Below are 14,587 nucleotides of genomic sequence, written 5' to 3'. Positions count from 1 at the left end.
GTTGTCGTACAATTGTGCTTGTATTCTTTGTTTGAGTATTTCTTTATAGTCCCCTTGTCAAGGACAACTGACTTTGAGACAACGTAAGTCTTTTTTCTGATTAAAATTTTCAGTTTTTTCTTCCAAAAAGTTTGGTATACATCAATTATCTTTGTTTCTTCCCCTTTTCTCAGAAGGCACACACACACATATACAAAATGAGCAGACTCTTATAACCAATCATACCACATCACACAAGCATACACAAAAACACGAAAATTCTGAATTGAAAAACACACACGTGCATCCATTGTACACACATGTTCTATGATAGGACACATCCATCAACACCTCCACCCAACATATCCCATGCATAAATCTACTGAATATGGCATTTAAAATGTTATTTTTGTATCCCATCTCACCACCTATCATCATCCCTTGTTCCATGTTACTAGGAATGAATCCCATTGTAACCTCTATAGGGCCAACAACCTCTATTAAGCCCAATGTCTCTAGCCCTCCATTGTGCAAACAAATAGTTCTTAGTCAACGTGCAATCTCTTACGTCAATATGGGCCATTCTTGTCAAATCCTCTACCAAAAGTAGCCTATCAATTATGCGTAATCCAAGTCTCTCATGAGCCAACCGTTGTTCTCCATAGCAAAGGTCAAAACTCTTTGTCAATTGCAATCACAATAAGTAGGACGTCTGCCCTAGTGCAGATAAGTGCAATGTGTCTACATCTATTCTCCACAAGGAAGGCACTTCTTCCAACGTGTGTTGGATCCCTATCATAACAGCCCTAAGGCCATACAATCTCTATCTCTAACTCTAATAGTAGTATGGTAAATCCTAAAAAGCAAACCAATCTCCCACTATGAAGGAAACTTGTTTGGAGAATCTCCCCCGAGAAGGATGATTCCTCTATCCTAGGATATGGCTGGATGCTGATCTCAAAAGGTGGTTCAACGGAAAACACTTCCTCGTCCTCTCTTCAATTATGGTCTATGCTAGTTAGTGAAGGCCAAACAAAATAGATCCCAAGCTCATGCTGACAGTTGTGAATCTAACCTCAAAATCCTTGCCAAGTTCTTTAGACTTGATTTCCTACAGGATCCAATGAATGCTATGCTGCTATGGTCCCCTAAGTGGAGGTGTAATGGACTCTCATCTCCAAACTATTAACTTTTTCCATGGGTCATCACTTGGAAGAAAATACCCAACAATGAGAACACTAGAAACATTTTGCGTTGGCAATCTAAGTCAATGATTCTTGAACTAGTTCTAGATCTAGAGCTGAATGATGACATCCCAAGATACCTTTTCCCTAGCTAGGCGTCTCAATCCTCATGACAAAACAAAATTCCTAAAAGGTGCTACATCTTTACCTGGAGAAGGCCCAATAGGAGGTGATATACCACATGGTAAACAAAAGAACTTGATTAGCAACCAACACCATTCTTGAAGAAATCCCAGCAAGAGGTAATATGACAACACTTCCTTCTAGAGAAGTCTTGTGGTGCTCTAACAAGTGCGCATTGTTGTGCACTGGAGCATTGCCCTTCTTTCCCGCCTTTTAAAGATTTTGTTTTGAAAAGAAAGAGAAAGTAGGGGCTCATGGCTTCTACTACAAAATAAGAAAAGGATAGAAGCAAGTGAACATCTCTATCTCATTGATCTTTAAATGTGGAACCTTTATCCTCTAGCCCCACTAATACTAGTGTGGAGATTGGTCACACCCTAACTCCCTTTCATAGAACTCGTTGAGCCTTTGTCCTAGCAAAATCTATACCTCGTATTTTTCAAATAAATGATCTTAAATATGTTTTGGGGCTGTAGGAGAGCCAAGTAAATCAGCAAAAAATAAGTGATTTAAGTTTTGGGTTAATTATGTGGCTTAACATCCACTACATTATCTCCAATCTACCCTTGGCTCCCGTTAGGCTTACAAATAAGATGAATCGATCCCTCAAACAAACTCTTTGGCATGTTCCCTAATGCCATAATCTCTTGAAAGTTGTGATATGGCCTGCACTAAGAAGACCCCAATAGCTCCAACATATACATTGTCCAATTTATCATCTCTATGGAAACAATGGAGAAACCATCCATGCCAAGTTTGGGTCTCCAAGCATATCACTATGCCCAAGTATATGGGCAAGGCTTCTTTTTTGGAAGTTAAGTATCATATAAGAGCTTTAGGGGTAGCCCTATTGGAGGCGTTATGTGTGGAGGAGCACCCATGGATAAATACTATCAAGGCTTCAATTGAGGAGGTTGGGCTTTCCTAAGACAATACTCAAATTGAGGCACCATGGTGGCATGTTCTGAATTCCAATCAAGCAAATAAAACTCCACACTATTTTACACTCTCCTACTTGATTGCCTCCTTGCAATCCTGTATTTCATTTTTTGACATCCTTCTAAGTCTATAGAGGATGCATATTCTCTCCAAGCTAAGGTTGTCATTTCATCTAGATTGCTTGATTGGCCCAAAAAGAAGTTGCAAAAAATTTTCAGAAGGAAGACAAAATTGATAGTCTAATATAGCAAACCCATATAAAAGAAGTTATTTAATTTCATACATTTCCTATCTTAAAAATCTTAAGAAATAAGATTCAATGCCCTATGACGAATCAACAAACAGCAACCATTTTTTGGTCTTAGATAAAGCAACCAAAACATCTCCATTTCCTTCACTTTATCCATTGGACTGGACTTTGACATATCAACAGGATATGAAATGATTTATATTTGATTCAGCTACATGTCTCCATGACCATATTGTCCAAGCTATTGGCACTATTAGGATTGTCATAGGAATCATGGCTTGAGAGGAGTAACATGTTGGGTGGGCACCTCAAATGAGAAGAGGACCTACCCTAGATGTAGCTTCATGGTCGAGAGAAAAGAGAGCACACACACACACAGAGAAGAAAGAAAAGAAAGAAAGAAAGTTATATTAATGTCTACAAAAGGCCAAATCGGACTACAAGACCCAAATGTTACACCTAAAAGTCAAGGAATTTTCCAAAGTCCCAAAATAGTTGTCATCTAATGCTATGACTAACCAAATGGAGAAGAAACAATACATAACTCAGAAATACAAAATAATGTCTAAACTAGATACAATGTGAAACTGCTCTCGGAGTATTCTCATCCCAAGATCTCTCTCATAGGTCTATCTAGCATAGAGAGGCTCAAGCGGCGAGGTATGATTCCCCGATGATGATGTAGTATCCTCTATATCCGTACATGATGCCTATTGCAGGGGCGCGGATGACGAGCTCTATATCTCTCAGTGGCTATGTCTAGGATGACTCCCTGGGGTGGGGCCACTAGTCGGTCCGATGGGAGCTATGTGGTAGAGGGAGTGGTAAATGCTCTATAAAACTCTATGAGTGTATGTTGGTGTATGTCTCCATGTGCCTATTCTTGAGTCCATGAGAGATGCTCTCTATGTAAGAGCCCGAGACATCTCTAATCTTAGAAATCCATCACCTTGGGTAATGGCTCGAATCCCTCTCTAAATAGGCAATGGAAGCATCCTTTGATCTCAGAATACACTGCGCATTATGTAGTGCTCCTCTATCTCTGGCTCGAGCAAACAGAGCTGGTAAATCTTGTCCTCTAAGGGGAGGAAGTCTACACCATATCTACCTATCTCGATCCGTAGTTTATCTAAGGATATATAGAGTTCTCCAATGGCACATCATACACCATGAGACAAGTGTGCATTCGTGTATCTCAAACGGATAACAAACCATTGGGAGATATGTGCAAAAGATGCTTCTGATAGAAAGTCGTCTTTGTCCCCAAATCCTCCATAGGTATCACTCGTGTCCTGGCTATGTGTAGCTGAATAACACCCATCTTGATGGTATGATTCAGCTCTACTCAGCTTAGCTCCAAGTGAGAGCAATCCTACTTGTACAGTAGGGATGGGAGGTGATCCATGTGTAACCCATGTAACCGTAACCATGCCTCTATCCGAGCATACTAGTGCTCAATATCCCCATCTAATGCTAGCTATCTAGACGACTCTAGTGCAAGCTAGGAGTATCTTTGTCTTGGCAAGTTCCAAAACCTATGCACAAAAGTCATTGTTTGGAAGAGGGCCTCTACAACTATGGGTGGTGCTCCCTTCTTTGCTCTCACAATCTCGTGTGGTACAAAGAGCTTACTCCTGATCATCTATAAGATCATCAATACTAGAGGTCTCTCCATCTCCCATCCCTCATATATTTCCTCTCCTCTCGGTAGTGGCTGATCTTCTATGGCTCTCCCCGTATGATAGAGGCTCGATCCCCATATGGGGACCCCATATAGAAGTGTTGGTGTGACCAAAGTGCCAAAGAGCCAGAGCTTCATCTGAGGCCTCAGTACATGGGAGCTAGTGTCTTAGCCAATCAAATGCAAAGTTATTGGAGTGAAGTGTATATTTAAAACAAAATATTAGACCAACGACTCTTTAAACAAACACAAGGCTAGATTGGTAGCGAAGGGGTTTGCTCAAAGACCCGAAGTAGGTTTTGATGATACCTTCACCCCTACTTCACAAATGGTGACCATTAGGGTTGTTCTTCCTCTCACTAGCCATAAGTGATGGCCAATCTATTAGCTTGATGTGAAGTCTGCATTTCTTAATGGAGATTTGAAGGAGGAGATCTCGCAAACTCACAAGGTTTGATGCTAAGAAACAAGTTTACAAGTTTGAAAAGCCTCTTTATAGCTTGAAACCCTCATCCTATTACCATATTTTGGTAGTGATATACGTGAACATATTTAGGACCATCAAGGAACTTTTCTCCCTCTCTAGGAGGCCATTCTTCCCTAGTTATTGAACGGAAGCGGCAAGTTTCAAGGAGGGGGAACTAAAAGCCACATCATCAAGGGGGTTTCATACTCAAAATCAAAGTTTTGTAATTTCCAAGTTGGTTGTTGTTTGATGATGCAATCTTACAACCTAGATGCTTAGAAGTTAGAACTGATGAGATCTCACAAAGTAGATGCTTAGAAGTTAGAACTTAGAATACAAGTTTCGTACTCAAAATCAAAGCTTTCTAATTTCCAAGTTGAGAGAGAGAGAGACAGACAGACGGAGAGAATCTGTTCTGGTCATTCTTAGCATAGCGATTGATCAAGGTTGTTATCATGGTAGAAAGAAATGATCACAATTTGCCATGATCTTCCAAAAGTTAGAACAGATCGTGCACCTGTGGACTGGTTTGTGCCATGAAGCCTTGTCACTCAAAGGATAAAAGTGAAGCATTAAAAATGACAACAATAAAAGACAAGTGAAACATTAAAAACAATAACATTAAAAGGATAAAAACCATAACATTAAAAACCACTAAAACGAAACATTAAATGGATAAAACAATAACATTAAGACGATTGATAGCAAACATCGATAATGAAATACGGAAAATGGCAAACATTAATGCTTAAGTTAGCCATATTTAAAAAATGGTTTTAGGCATGTGGGCAAATGGGTGAGCTCGAAACATTTCCCCAAGCCGAAACGTCATGTGTCCGCTGATTCCCCAAAGGGGAATGTTTCGGCTGGGGAAACGTCCTTTGGGCCCATCTCCTTGAATTTCGGCATTCCTCCCAAGAGGCCTGTTCTATGGTTCAAAAGTGACAATGTAAAACACTCCTAGTGTTCAAGGGCTTTAACAACTTTCATTTCCTACTGGCAGCCATATGTCATTTTAGCTGTATACATGGCTTTTCTGTTTCGTATGCTGGCAAGACAGCCTCTTATACATCCAATTCTTCTTTAATTCAGCAGCTTTGTGTGTGTGTGGTGATGGGTTTGAGAGAGAGAGAGAGAGAGAGAGAGAACCTGAGAGACCAATCCCCAAGAATTCTTGCTGGTTCTCTAGTATCACAGGGTCTACATAAACTCGATCTGTAGAGGCAGACCCAACTGACAATAACCAAGGACCAAAAGAGTTCATGGTCATAGGTGCTGGACCACTATTTCCTGCAGCATGCACAACTAATGCACCTGCCTTAGTGGCAAAAAGAAGTGCTATATCAAAGGTGCTGAGGAAAGGGACACCCAAAGCACTGGTGGTTGAGCCAAGTGAAATGCTCAGGACATTAACCCCGTCTTGTATGGCCTGCATGAACATTCAGCTTTTTCAGTGCAATCACTGATAGAAATCCCCACCAAATCAAAAAGAAGGGGGGGGAGCGGGCAGGTAATATTTGGGGATTTGGGGTGGGGTGTGGAGAGGCCTTGCCTGATCAACCCCAGCTAGAACATCTGAAAGGTATCCCCCATCTCTATAGATCACCTTATAGACAGCAAGCCTGAAAACACCACATTGAGTTTAAAAAGACTGCCATATATTTAAGAATCACTCAATTCATATGTTATAGACAGCAAGCCTGAAAACACCACATTGAGTTTAAAAAGACTGCCATATGTTTTAGAGTCACTCGATTCATATTAGAAGACTAAGAATTGCATATAATGTAAACTCAGCACAATCAACTTGTACTTTACTCTTATTGTTTAACTGCATACCGAGCTCTTGGGGCCATTCCACTTGCTAAGCCATAGTTGTAACCAGAAACAATCACTGGGACTCCATAATTTCCCACCGCGATAGAGCTCGTATGCCTGGAAGAAACCAAAACTTCCAACTGAGATCCAATGAAGTATGCAAAAAGACATGTTGCAGCTTATTGTTGCTGTTCAAGCTCTATAATAATGAAAAAGATGCATGCAAAATCAAGCAGTCCTTCAGGCTTCACATTGGGGATCTTCCATCAGTTGTCTATGCTCTGAATTTCTACAAGAATAATGGTCCAGCATACTAATGTGACTGAATCCAGTTCACGCTATTTTCCACGCTAACCCAAATACCGTCTCTGACTTGATGAGTCGCTGCTTGAGCCTTGAAAACATTCTAATGTACCTACCATAGATACATCAGAGTGTTTTCAACAAAATACAAATGTAGCTGAAGCCAGTTCAGGCTATTTTCCACGAGTACCCAAATATGTTTCTGAATTTATGAGTCTCTGCTTGAGCCTTGAAAATACTCTAATCTAACTACCCAGCTCCAAATTGCTGCATTTCCCAAAGCCAGTTCGGGGCTACAAGTAGGCTTAGGCACATTAAAGTATCAAATGTCACATACAAACACCTTTATATGCACAAGTTGGTATTAGCATTTCAATCCATTAGCATTATGTGTATGAATTATAATAATGCTCATCACATGGGTATTGGAATGTCTCCTTTTGAAGCATTATATGGCTATAACATTCAAGTGCCTTCCGCATTGTTTCATGATGATGTGAATCTTACTACTCCTGAAGAGTTGGAGAAGATGGAGGCTCTTATGAAGCAATGCAAGGATAACATTAGAAAAGCTCAAGAGACAATGAAAGTCTATGCGGATGAGAAAAGAAGACATGTGGAGTTTGACAAAGGTAAAAGGGTTTTCTTGAAGGTTCGAAACTCCTATTATACTTCTCTTAAGAAAGGACACAATAAACTTGCTCATAGGTATTATGGTCCATACCAAATAATTAGCAAGTTGGGGATCTTTCCTATCAACTTGATTTACCTTCAACTACACGTATCCACAATGTTTTTCATGTATCTCAGCTCAAGAAGTATATTGGCCCTAAAACCAAGTTCTTAAAGAGCTACCTCCCCCTAATGAAGATAGTTTGATCATTTATGAACCTGAAAAGATTGTTGGTAAGCAGGAGAAGGTTCTAAGGAACCAAGTTATTGTGGAGTATCTTATAAAGTGAAAGGTTTTGCCTATGGAAGAGTCTTCTTGGCAATATGCTTCATATTTGAAAAATTTTCCATGGCTTCTTCAAGAGGATAGTTCACTCACTAAACAGTAACCAACTTGCTTTAAATTTCTATATTGAAATTAATTGCTTTATCTTCATCAAAATTCCATTTTGATAGCATGGCTACATACTACATACTATCCTCTGCATTTCTATAGCTTGTACATGGAAAGTGGACACTTCTACTTCAAGATATGGCCAAATTTGTACTACATCCTGTTTTGGACAACCTACAACAGTTTGTTCCACTTACATGGTCCCTCTTCATGGACTTATTTGGCCATCTTCAGCACGAGGTTTTATTTCAGCATGATTTCATCTATTTCAAGCTATTCTTGTACTCATCCTTGTATCTTGTCCCAAATTCAACTTTGAAGACAAAGCTCTTCTAGACCGGGATAGCTTGTAATAGAGTAAAAATACCTTAATGCCTTAGCCAATATTTAGCCCACTAGGGTTAAGTATAAAAGGCTAAGTTGTAACTTGCCAAGGATCTTTTTGCCATTTCTAACATTTCATAGTTGAGGTCTCAACCTCCCACCATCTAAGAGGATGCATACTCTTGGCCACCATAGCTTGGGATGCATACAATGCTGCAGCCTCTCATCAATTGATTCTCAACCATTAATGGTAATATCATTTCAGCCTAGCCACCTTGGCTATGGTTTCTTGGTAATTTAGTCTAATTCTTTGTATTTCCAATTTAATTGTTTCCTGTGGGAATTAGCTTCTTCACAAGGAATAGAAAGAAGACTAATAGAATGGAGTGATCTAATAGAAAGAGTGAATGGATGAATGAATGGCAATGAGTAGAATGATGGGAGCCAATGGCCTATTTTTCGGCACACAATGGCCTATTTTTCGGCGCAGACGATCTCAAGTGGCACCCCAAATTATGGGCACCCAACCCTTTTTGGGGCTATAAGAGTGAAACGTGAATTAATTAATGAAAAGAAATGTAGTTAATGAGTGGGTTTCTCAACATCCCTTCCACTATACATCTACTCTTACTATCTTACATCTTTAGCATGCCTACCTATTGGTAGTGGGAATACCTGACAACACAAAACACACAATCATAACTGCTACTAAAAGCTCTTTTATTGAAGTAGAGGTATGTGTTCTATGGTCTCATGTGGCACTTACACTCATTGATTGTGTTTCAATTTGGAACTAGCCCCTACATGTTTAATCAAAGCAAAAACACAATTCAGCACTCCTATATTGATTGTCCCTCTTTGGTTGGGCTTCACAAATCACACTTAGAACCAACATGGAGGCTCCTTCTTGTTAGCAGATATTAGTCAGCTCATGGTGTGAGTCTGTGTGCAGAGGCTGGGCATTTTATGTAGCATTTTATGCAGTATTTTATGGCACATTTTTGTGGCCATTTATGATGTATATTTAGCATTTGTTGCTGGCCGACCAGCATTAAATGCTGGCCGACCTGCATTTTATGCTCCCCACTTTTGTGGCTATTTACAGGGCTCCTCCTCCAGAGTCTTTGGTACTTCAGCCATCAGTGGAGATCCTTCTGGGAGAGAGGAGCCGGTGCTGAGGAGCCCACGCAGCCAATGACTCACCGTTGTATGCTGCTGTCTCGTGTTCGATATGGATTCTATTTCCCGAGCATACATCTGAGTTCTCATCTGTCTACTGTGTTCATTCTTTCTTTCTTTCTTCTGTCTTGTGTTTCAGAATTTATTTCAGCATATTCTTCACGCTTCCATTGCTGCACCACTTCTGACATGGTATCAGATTTCAGGCTGCAACCTATTTGTGCTGTGTTTTCTTGCTGATTTCAGGATTTACACCCTTCTTGCTGATCAGCCAGCTGTCCTTCCTGCTGGCGCCTGCTGATTTGCTGCTGGCGACAGTGTTTCAGCATTTGCGTTTTGCGTTTTTCTGGACAGATTTGCGTTTACTGCTGTTCCACTCTTTGCTGCCCGTGTTTCCTTCATCAACTTGTTGGCAACAGTCTTTAGACCCTGTTTCTTCAGTTTGCAGCCTGTGTTTTGCTGTTTACAGCATTATTTTTGCCTGTTTTTTTGATTATTCAGGCCGTTTTTGCTGTTTTTGGCAGTTTTTTGACTGATTTTTTGACTTTCTGCAGCAGATTTTGTCTTCTCTTGATCAGCCTTTGGGTTATATTGCATGTGAACTCACTATTTTTGGTGTTTTTGGTTGCGTTTTGGCTGTGCTCACTCTCTCAACGACCCTCTTTTCTTCTACTTCTCTTCTTATCCTCTCCATATGGCTCCTCCGTGCACTTCCTACAAGCTCCCCCCGGAGTTTGATGGAGTGGCCAATGCTTTGCGGGCGCAGACATCATCGTCTCCTGTCAGTTTTACACATATGACCTCGATGCTTCTTAAGCATGAGGCATCCTTGAGATTACAGGGGCGGCTTCCGGCACATTATGGAGGTGAGGCTTATGTAGCTTCAGAGAGGGGTGGCGGGAAGAAGAAGTCGAAGGCCCAGTGTTACCACTGTGGCAAGAAGGGACATTTGCAGAAGGACTGCAAGAAGTTAGCGGCTTCCAGGAAGAAGGAGCAGAAGACGAAGCGGGATGGTGACTCTACCGATGAGTCCTCTCCTTCATCAGACTCCGACTCCGATCCTCCGACCAAGGAGAAGTCCAAGGCGCGGAAGGGATCCTCTTCTTCGGATTGCGGGAAGGGCTTGGTGGCCCCTTCCTTGGCTGCTTTCTAGTGGTGGTGATGTGGTCATCCCTCACGACTCCTCGGTGCCAGAGAGGGAGTGTGAGCGGGTGTTGGTGGGGCTGCCGTGCCTCATCTATATTTTGATACAGGTGCACAGGTTCCAGAGAGGGACGTCCCTGACGCATCGACGGTATCTGGCAGTGAAATCCTAGAGACTGGTGTTGATTTCTGGGTTTATGATGAGCTATTCTTCTTTACAGAGAGCGAGAGGCTTTCGTCTGGAGCTCACATGAGGGGACACTTTGGTGGTTTGGCCAAAGGCGGGAATCCATGGTCACATGTTCAGAGACATGTTTGGCACTATTGGCTTTGTATGTCCTGAGTGACATAGGTGACATTACACAGAGAGCTGCTATGAGTCTTCTCTATTTTCAGGTGTTGTTGGTATGATCGACATCGACATCAGATACTCTCCGAGGCATCTTGGTGGTGGGCTGGCCACTCACCGCTTGGACATCCATGGTCCTTCTGGTGTTTCTTTGTTGTGTAGTTTATGCTTCTCCATCATTGTACTATTTCATTGTATCCGATCACACATGATCTGAGAGAGGGTGTTAGCAGATATTAGTCAGCTCATGGTGTGAGTCTGTGTGCAGAGGCTGGGCATTTTATGTAGCATTTTATGCAGTATTTTATGGCACATTTTTGTGGCCATTTATGATGTATATTTAGCATTTGTTGCTGGCCGACCAGCATTAAATGCTGGCCGACCTGCATTTTATGCTCCCCACTTTTGTGGCTATTTATAGGGCTCCTCCTCCAGAGTCTTTGGTACTTCAGCCATCAGTGGAGATCCTTCTGGGAGAGAGGAGCCGGTGCTGAGGAGCCCACGCAGCCAGTGACTCACCGTTGTATGCTGCTGTCTCGTGTTCGATATGGATTCTATTTCCCGAGCATACATCTGAGTTCTCATCTGTCTACTGTGTTCATTCTTTCTTTCTTTCTTCTGTCTTGTGTTTTAGCATTTATTTCAGCATATTCTTCACGCTTCCATTGCTGCACCACTTCTGACACTTCTCCCATGCTGAAGTTACATGCTTCCTTGAGGCTACCATGGAGATCATTCATATCACATGTTTTCAATTAGACATGTGCTATACTCATCTTCTTTGGGTGCTTCTCTTGCCCCTTCAACATTGACATGTTGGGGTGAGAGGGGTATTTACTTCTCCCTCCACTGTCCAATGGTGAGGAAAAGTACTTTCCTTCTCTTGGTACTTACAAGATCTTGGTAATTGTATTGATTTGTTGATACCATTGTACCATCATCCATTTGTTAGCAAGATTGTTAGCTCATGTGTGAGTCTATGCATCTCTATAAGGGCTGAGCACATCATTATTATTTTAGGCATTATTGTAGTGATTTATTTGTGGCATTTTATGCAATCAACCAACTATTATTTATGGCCTATTTTGTGCCTATTTATTGTGAGGCTCCTCCCCCTCCTCTTCAATTATCATCATTATTCAGGTGGACTTCCCATTGGAGAGAAGAGCCGATGCCAGTGCCCACACAACCAATGGCTCACTATTGTATGTGACTATCTCGTGTTTGGTATGTGGATTTCCTTTCCCAAGCACATCTCTAGGTTCTCTTCCTTTGCAATGTTCTTCTATTTTCTCTCTCTTCTATCTTGTGTTCAATAGTTTATTTCAGCACTTGTTTATGCTTCCATTGCTGTACCACTTCTGACATGGTATCAAATTGCAGGATCTCGGTTCTATTAGCAGTCGTGTGTCTTGTGTGATTATCTCCTACCTATGAGCCTGAGTCTAAGTCTAATGAGAATATTAGGAGCTTTGACATTGTCTTTGTCTGTCATTTTATGTGTTTAGACACTTTAGATGAAGGGCACATTAGTGCATTTCTTTTTGTGCACTTTTGGCTATTTTTTAGGGGTTTGACTGTATTTATTGTTTTTGCTCTTTTCCTCTTATATATAGGCAACTTATCCTCCCACTTTCATTATCAATTATCCATCATTGATCCTTCGTGATCAACCAACCCTCCTCATTCTCTCATCCCCCTACTACCGTATGGCATCCACACCAACACATAGAGCTACGTGTTGGGGCTGACTATTGCAACCTTGTATCTTCAACCATTGTAGTCTCGTTGTTCCTTCTCTCTCCTACGTCCTCTCTTTATCTCCTTTTTCTCTCCATGTTCACTTTCCTCTTTTTGCTATGCACTCTCACAAGTTCCTGCTACTATTTTTTTGCTAATTACAAGCCTTACTTCCATTTGCTAATTAGGTAACCTCTTGCTACTTGTTCTCTACTTGTGTGAGGTCAACTGTTGCCTGCGTTTTCAGCCCAGCACCTTGCATTTTCAGCCTGCAATGCCTCTAATTGTAGCTAGGCGGCTGTCCTACAGGCCATTCTTGTTGTTTCTAACTGTTTTTGACTAGTTTTTCACCATTTTGAGCACTCGCCCTTTGTTTCTAATCAGATTTTTTGTTATACTATGTGTGAACTCTCATTTTGTGACATCTTTGCTATTGGTTTGGCTGTATTCTCTCTATATACCTGCTATTCTTTATCTTCTCTTCCTATCCTCTCCAAATGGCTCCTCCGTGGAATTCTACAGATGATAAGTTACATGGACTTGACTATCTTACATGGAGGGCTATGATGAAAGTCTAGTTTGTGCAAAAGCGGATTTGGTACATTGTTTGTGGAGCTATTTCCCATCCTCAGTCTCCTTTTCTAGTTCCCAAAGATTTTGATAAGGACAACCATGAGGAAGTTGTGCTTACATGGGATTCAGATGATGCACGTGCCTGTTCTGCTCTTCTTCAATGTATTTCTAAAGAAGTTCTACTAGCAGTTACCTCCTACAAGACGTCTCCCGAAGTATGGTCGAAGCTTTAAATGTTGTACGAGGCACCTTCTACCATGCATGCAATAACCCTTTATGGACAGCTTCAATAGATGAAGTTTAATTCTAAGGACACCATTCAGTTAGTTTGCTCCATGTTACATGGGTACAAGACTAGCTTGGACACATGTAACCTGCCCTTCCCGAGTCATATCTCGTGGAAACAGCACTCTACAAGCTTCCTCCGGAGTTTGATGGAATAGCGAATGCTTTGAGGGCATAGACATCCTCTACTCCTATGAGCTTCACACATATGTCCTTGATGCTACTTGAGCATAAGACACCTTTGCATTTACAAGGGAGGCTTTTGTCTCGTTATGGAGACTCCAATAAGGCCTATTTCAAAGAGAGGCAATAGGAAGAAAAAATCGAAGGCCCAATATTATCACTCTGGTAAGAAGGGCCATTTGCGGAAGGACTGCAAGGAGTTAGCAACCTCATGAAAGAAAAAGCAAGATGTGGCCCCCTCTAACACATCATCCTCTTTCTCCAACTCCGACTATAATCCTCCATTTTTTAAGAAGTCCAAGGCGCGGAAGGGATTCTCTTCCTCAAATCCAGGGAAGGACTTGGTGGGCCCTTCCTCTACTGCTTTCTAGTCCAGGTGATGTGGTCATCCCTCACGACTCTTCAGTGCGAAAGAGGGAGTGTGAGAGGGTGGTGAGATGGGGCAGTCGCGCCTCATTTATACAAGTATACACGTGCACAGATTCTAGAGAGGAACGTCCCTGACGCATCGACCGAATTCTCGTAAGTTTATATCCTAGAGCTGGGATTGACATCCATGTTCATGATGGGTTGTTATTTGATAGAGAGCGGGATTGGCTCCTAGTCTTGTGCTCACATGAGGGGACACTTTGGCGGTTAGGCCAAAGGTAGGGAATCCATGATTACATATGTTCAAAGGCATTTTTGACAAGATGATCTTGTATGTTAATGTGAGACATTACTGACAAACACAATGATATACTATGGTTCTTCTCTATTTTGAGGAGTTGGTACGATTGACATCAACATCAAGTTTTCTCCAAAGCACCTTGGTGGTGGCTTGATCACCCACTACTTGGGTATCCATGGCTCTACTCTTGTGATTCTATGTTGTATGGATTGTGATGAGTAATTATCATTGTATCATTGTATTGTATCAAATCCCCCATGATTTCTAAGAGA

General features: G+C 41.5%; 1 protein-coding gene across 1 annotated transcript in view; it reads right to left on the bottom strand.

Moving 5' to 3' along the window:
• Positions 1-14,587, bottom strand: part of LOC148010872 (subtilisin-like protease SBT2.5) — a 40,256-nt gene that overhangs the window by 5,954 nt on the left and 19,715 nt on the right. The window contains exons 4-6 of the mRNA XM_087671920.1: positions 6,522-6,617; positions 6,235-6,304; positions 5,832-6,111 (exon numbers count right to left, since the gene is read on the bottom strand). Of these exons, the coding sequence (XP_087528046.1) occupies positions 5,832-6,111; positions 6,235-6,304; positions 6,522-6,617 (446 nt within the window). The remainder of the gene's footprint in view (positions 1-5,831; positions 6,112-6,234; positions 6,305-6,521; positions 6,618-14,587) is intronic.

Source organism: Lygodium microphyllum, chromosome 29 (genome assembly GCF_053477565.2).
Source record: "Lygodium microphyllum isolate KBCC chromosome 29, Lygodium_microphyllum_v1.1.10, whole genome shotgun sequence".
Classification (NCBI taxonomy): Eukaryota; Viridiplantae; Streptophyta; class Polypodiopsida; order Schizaeales; family Lygodiaceae; genus Lygodium; species Lygodium microphyllum.
This window is presented reverse-complemented; position numbering and strand designations above follow the sequence as displayed.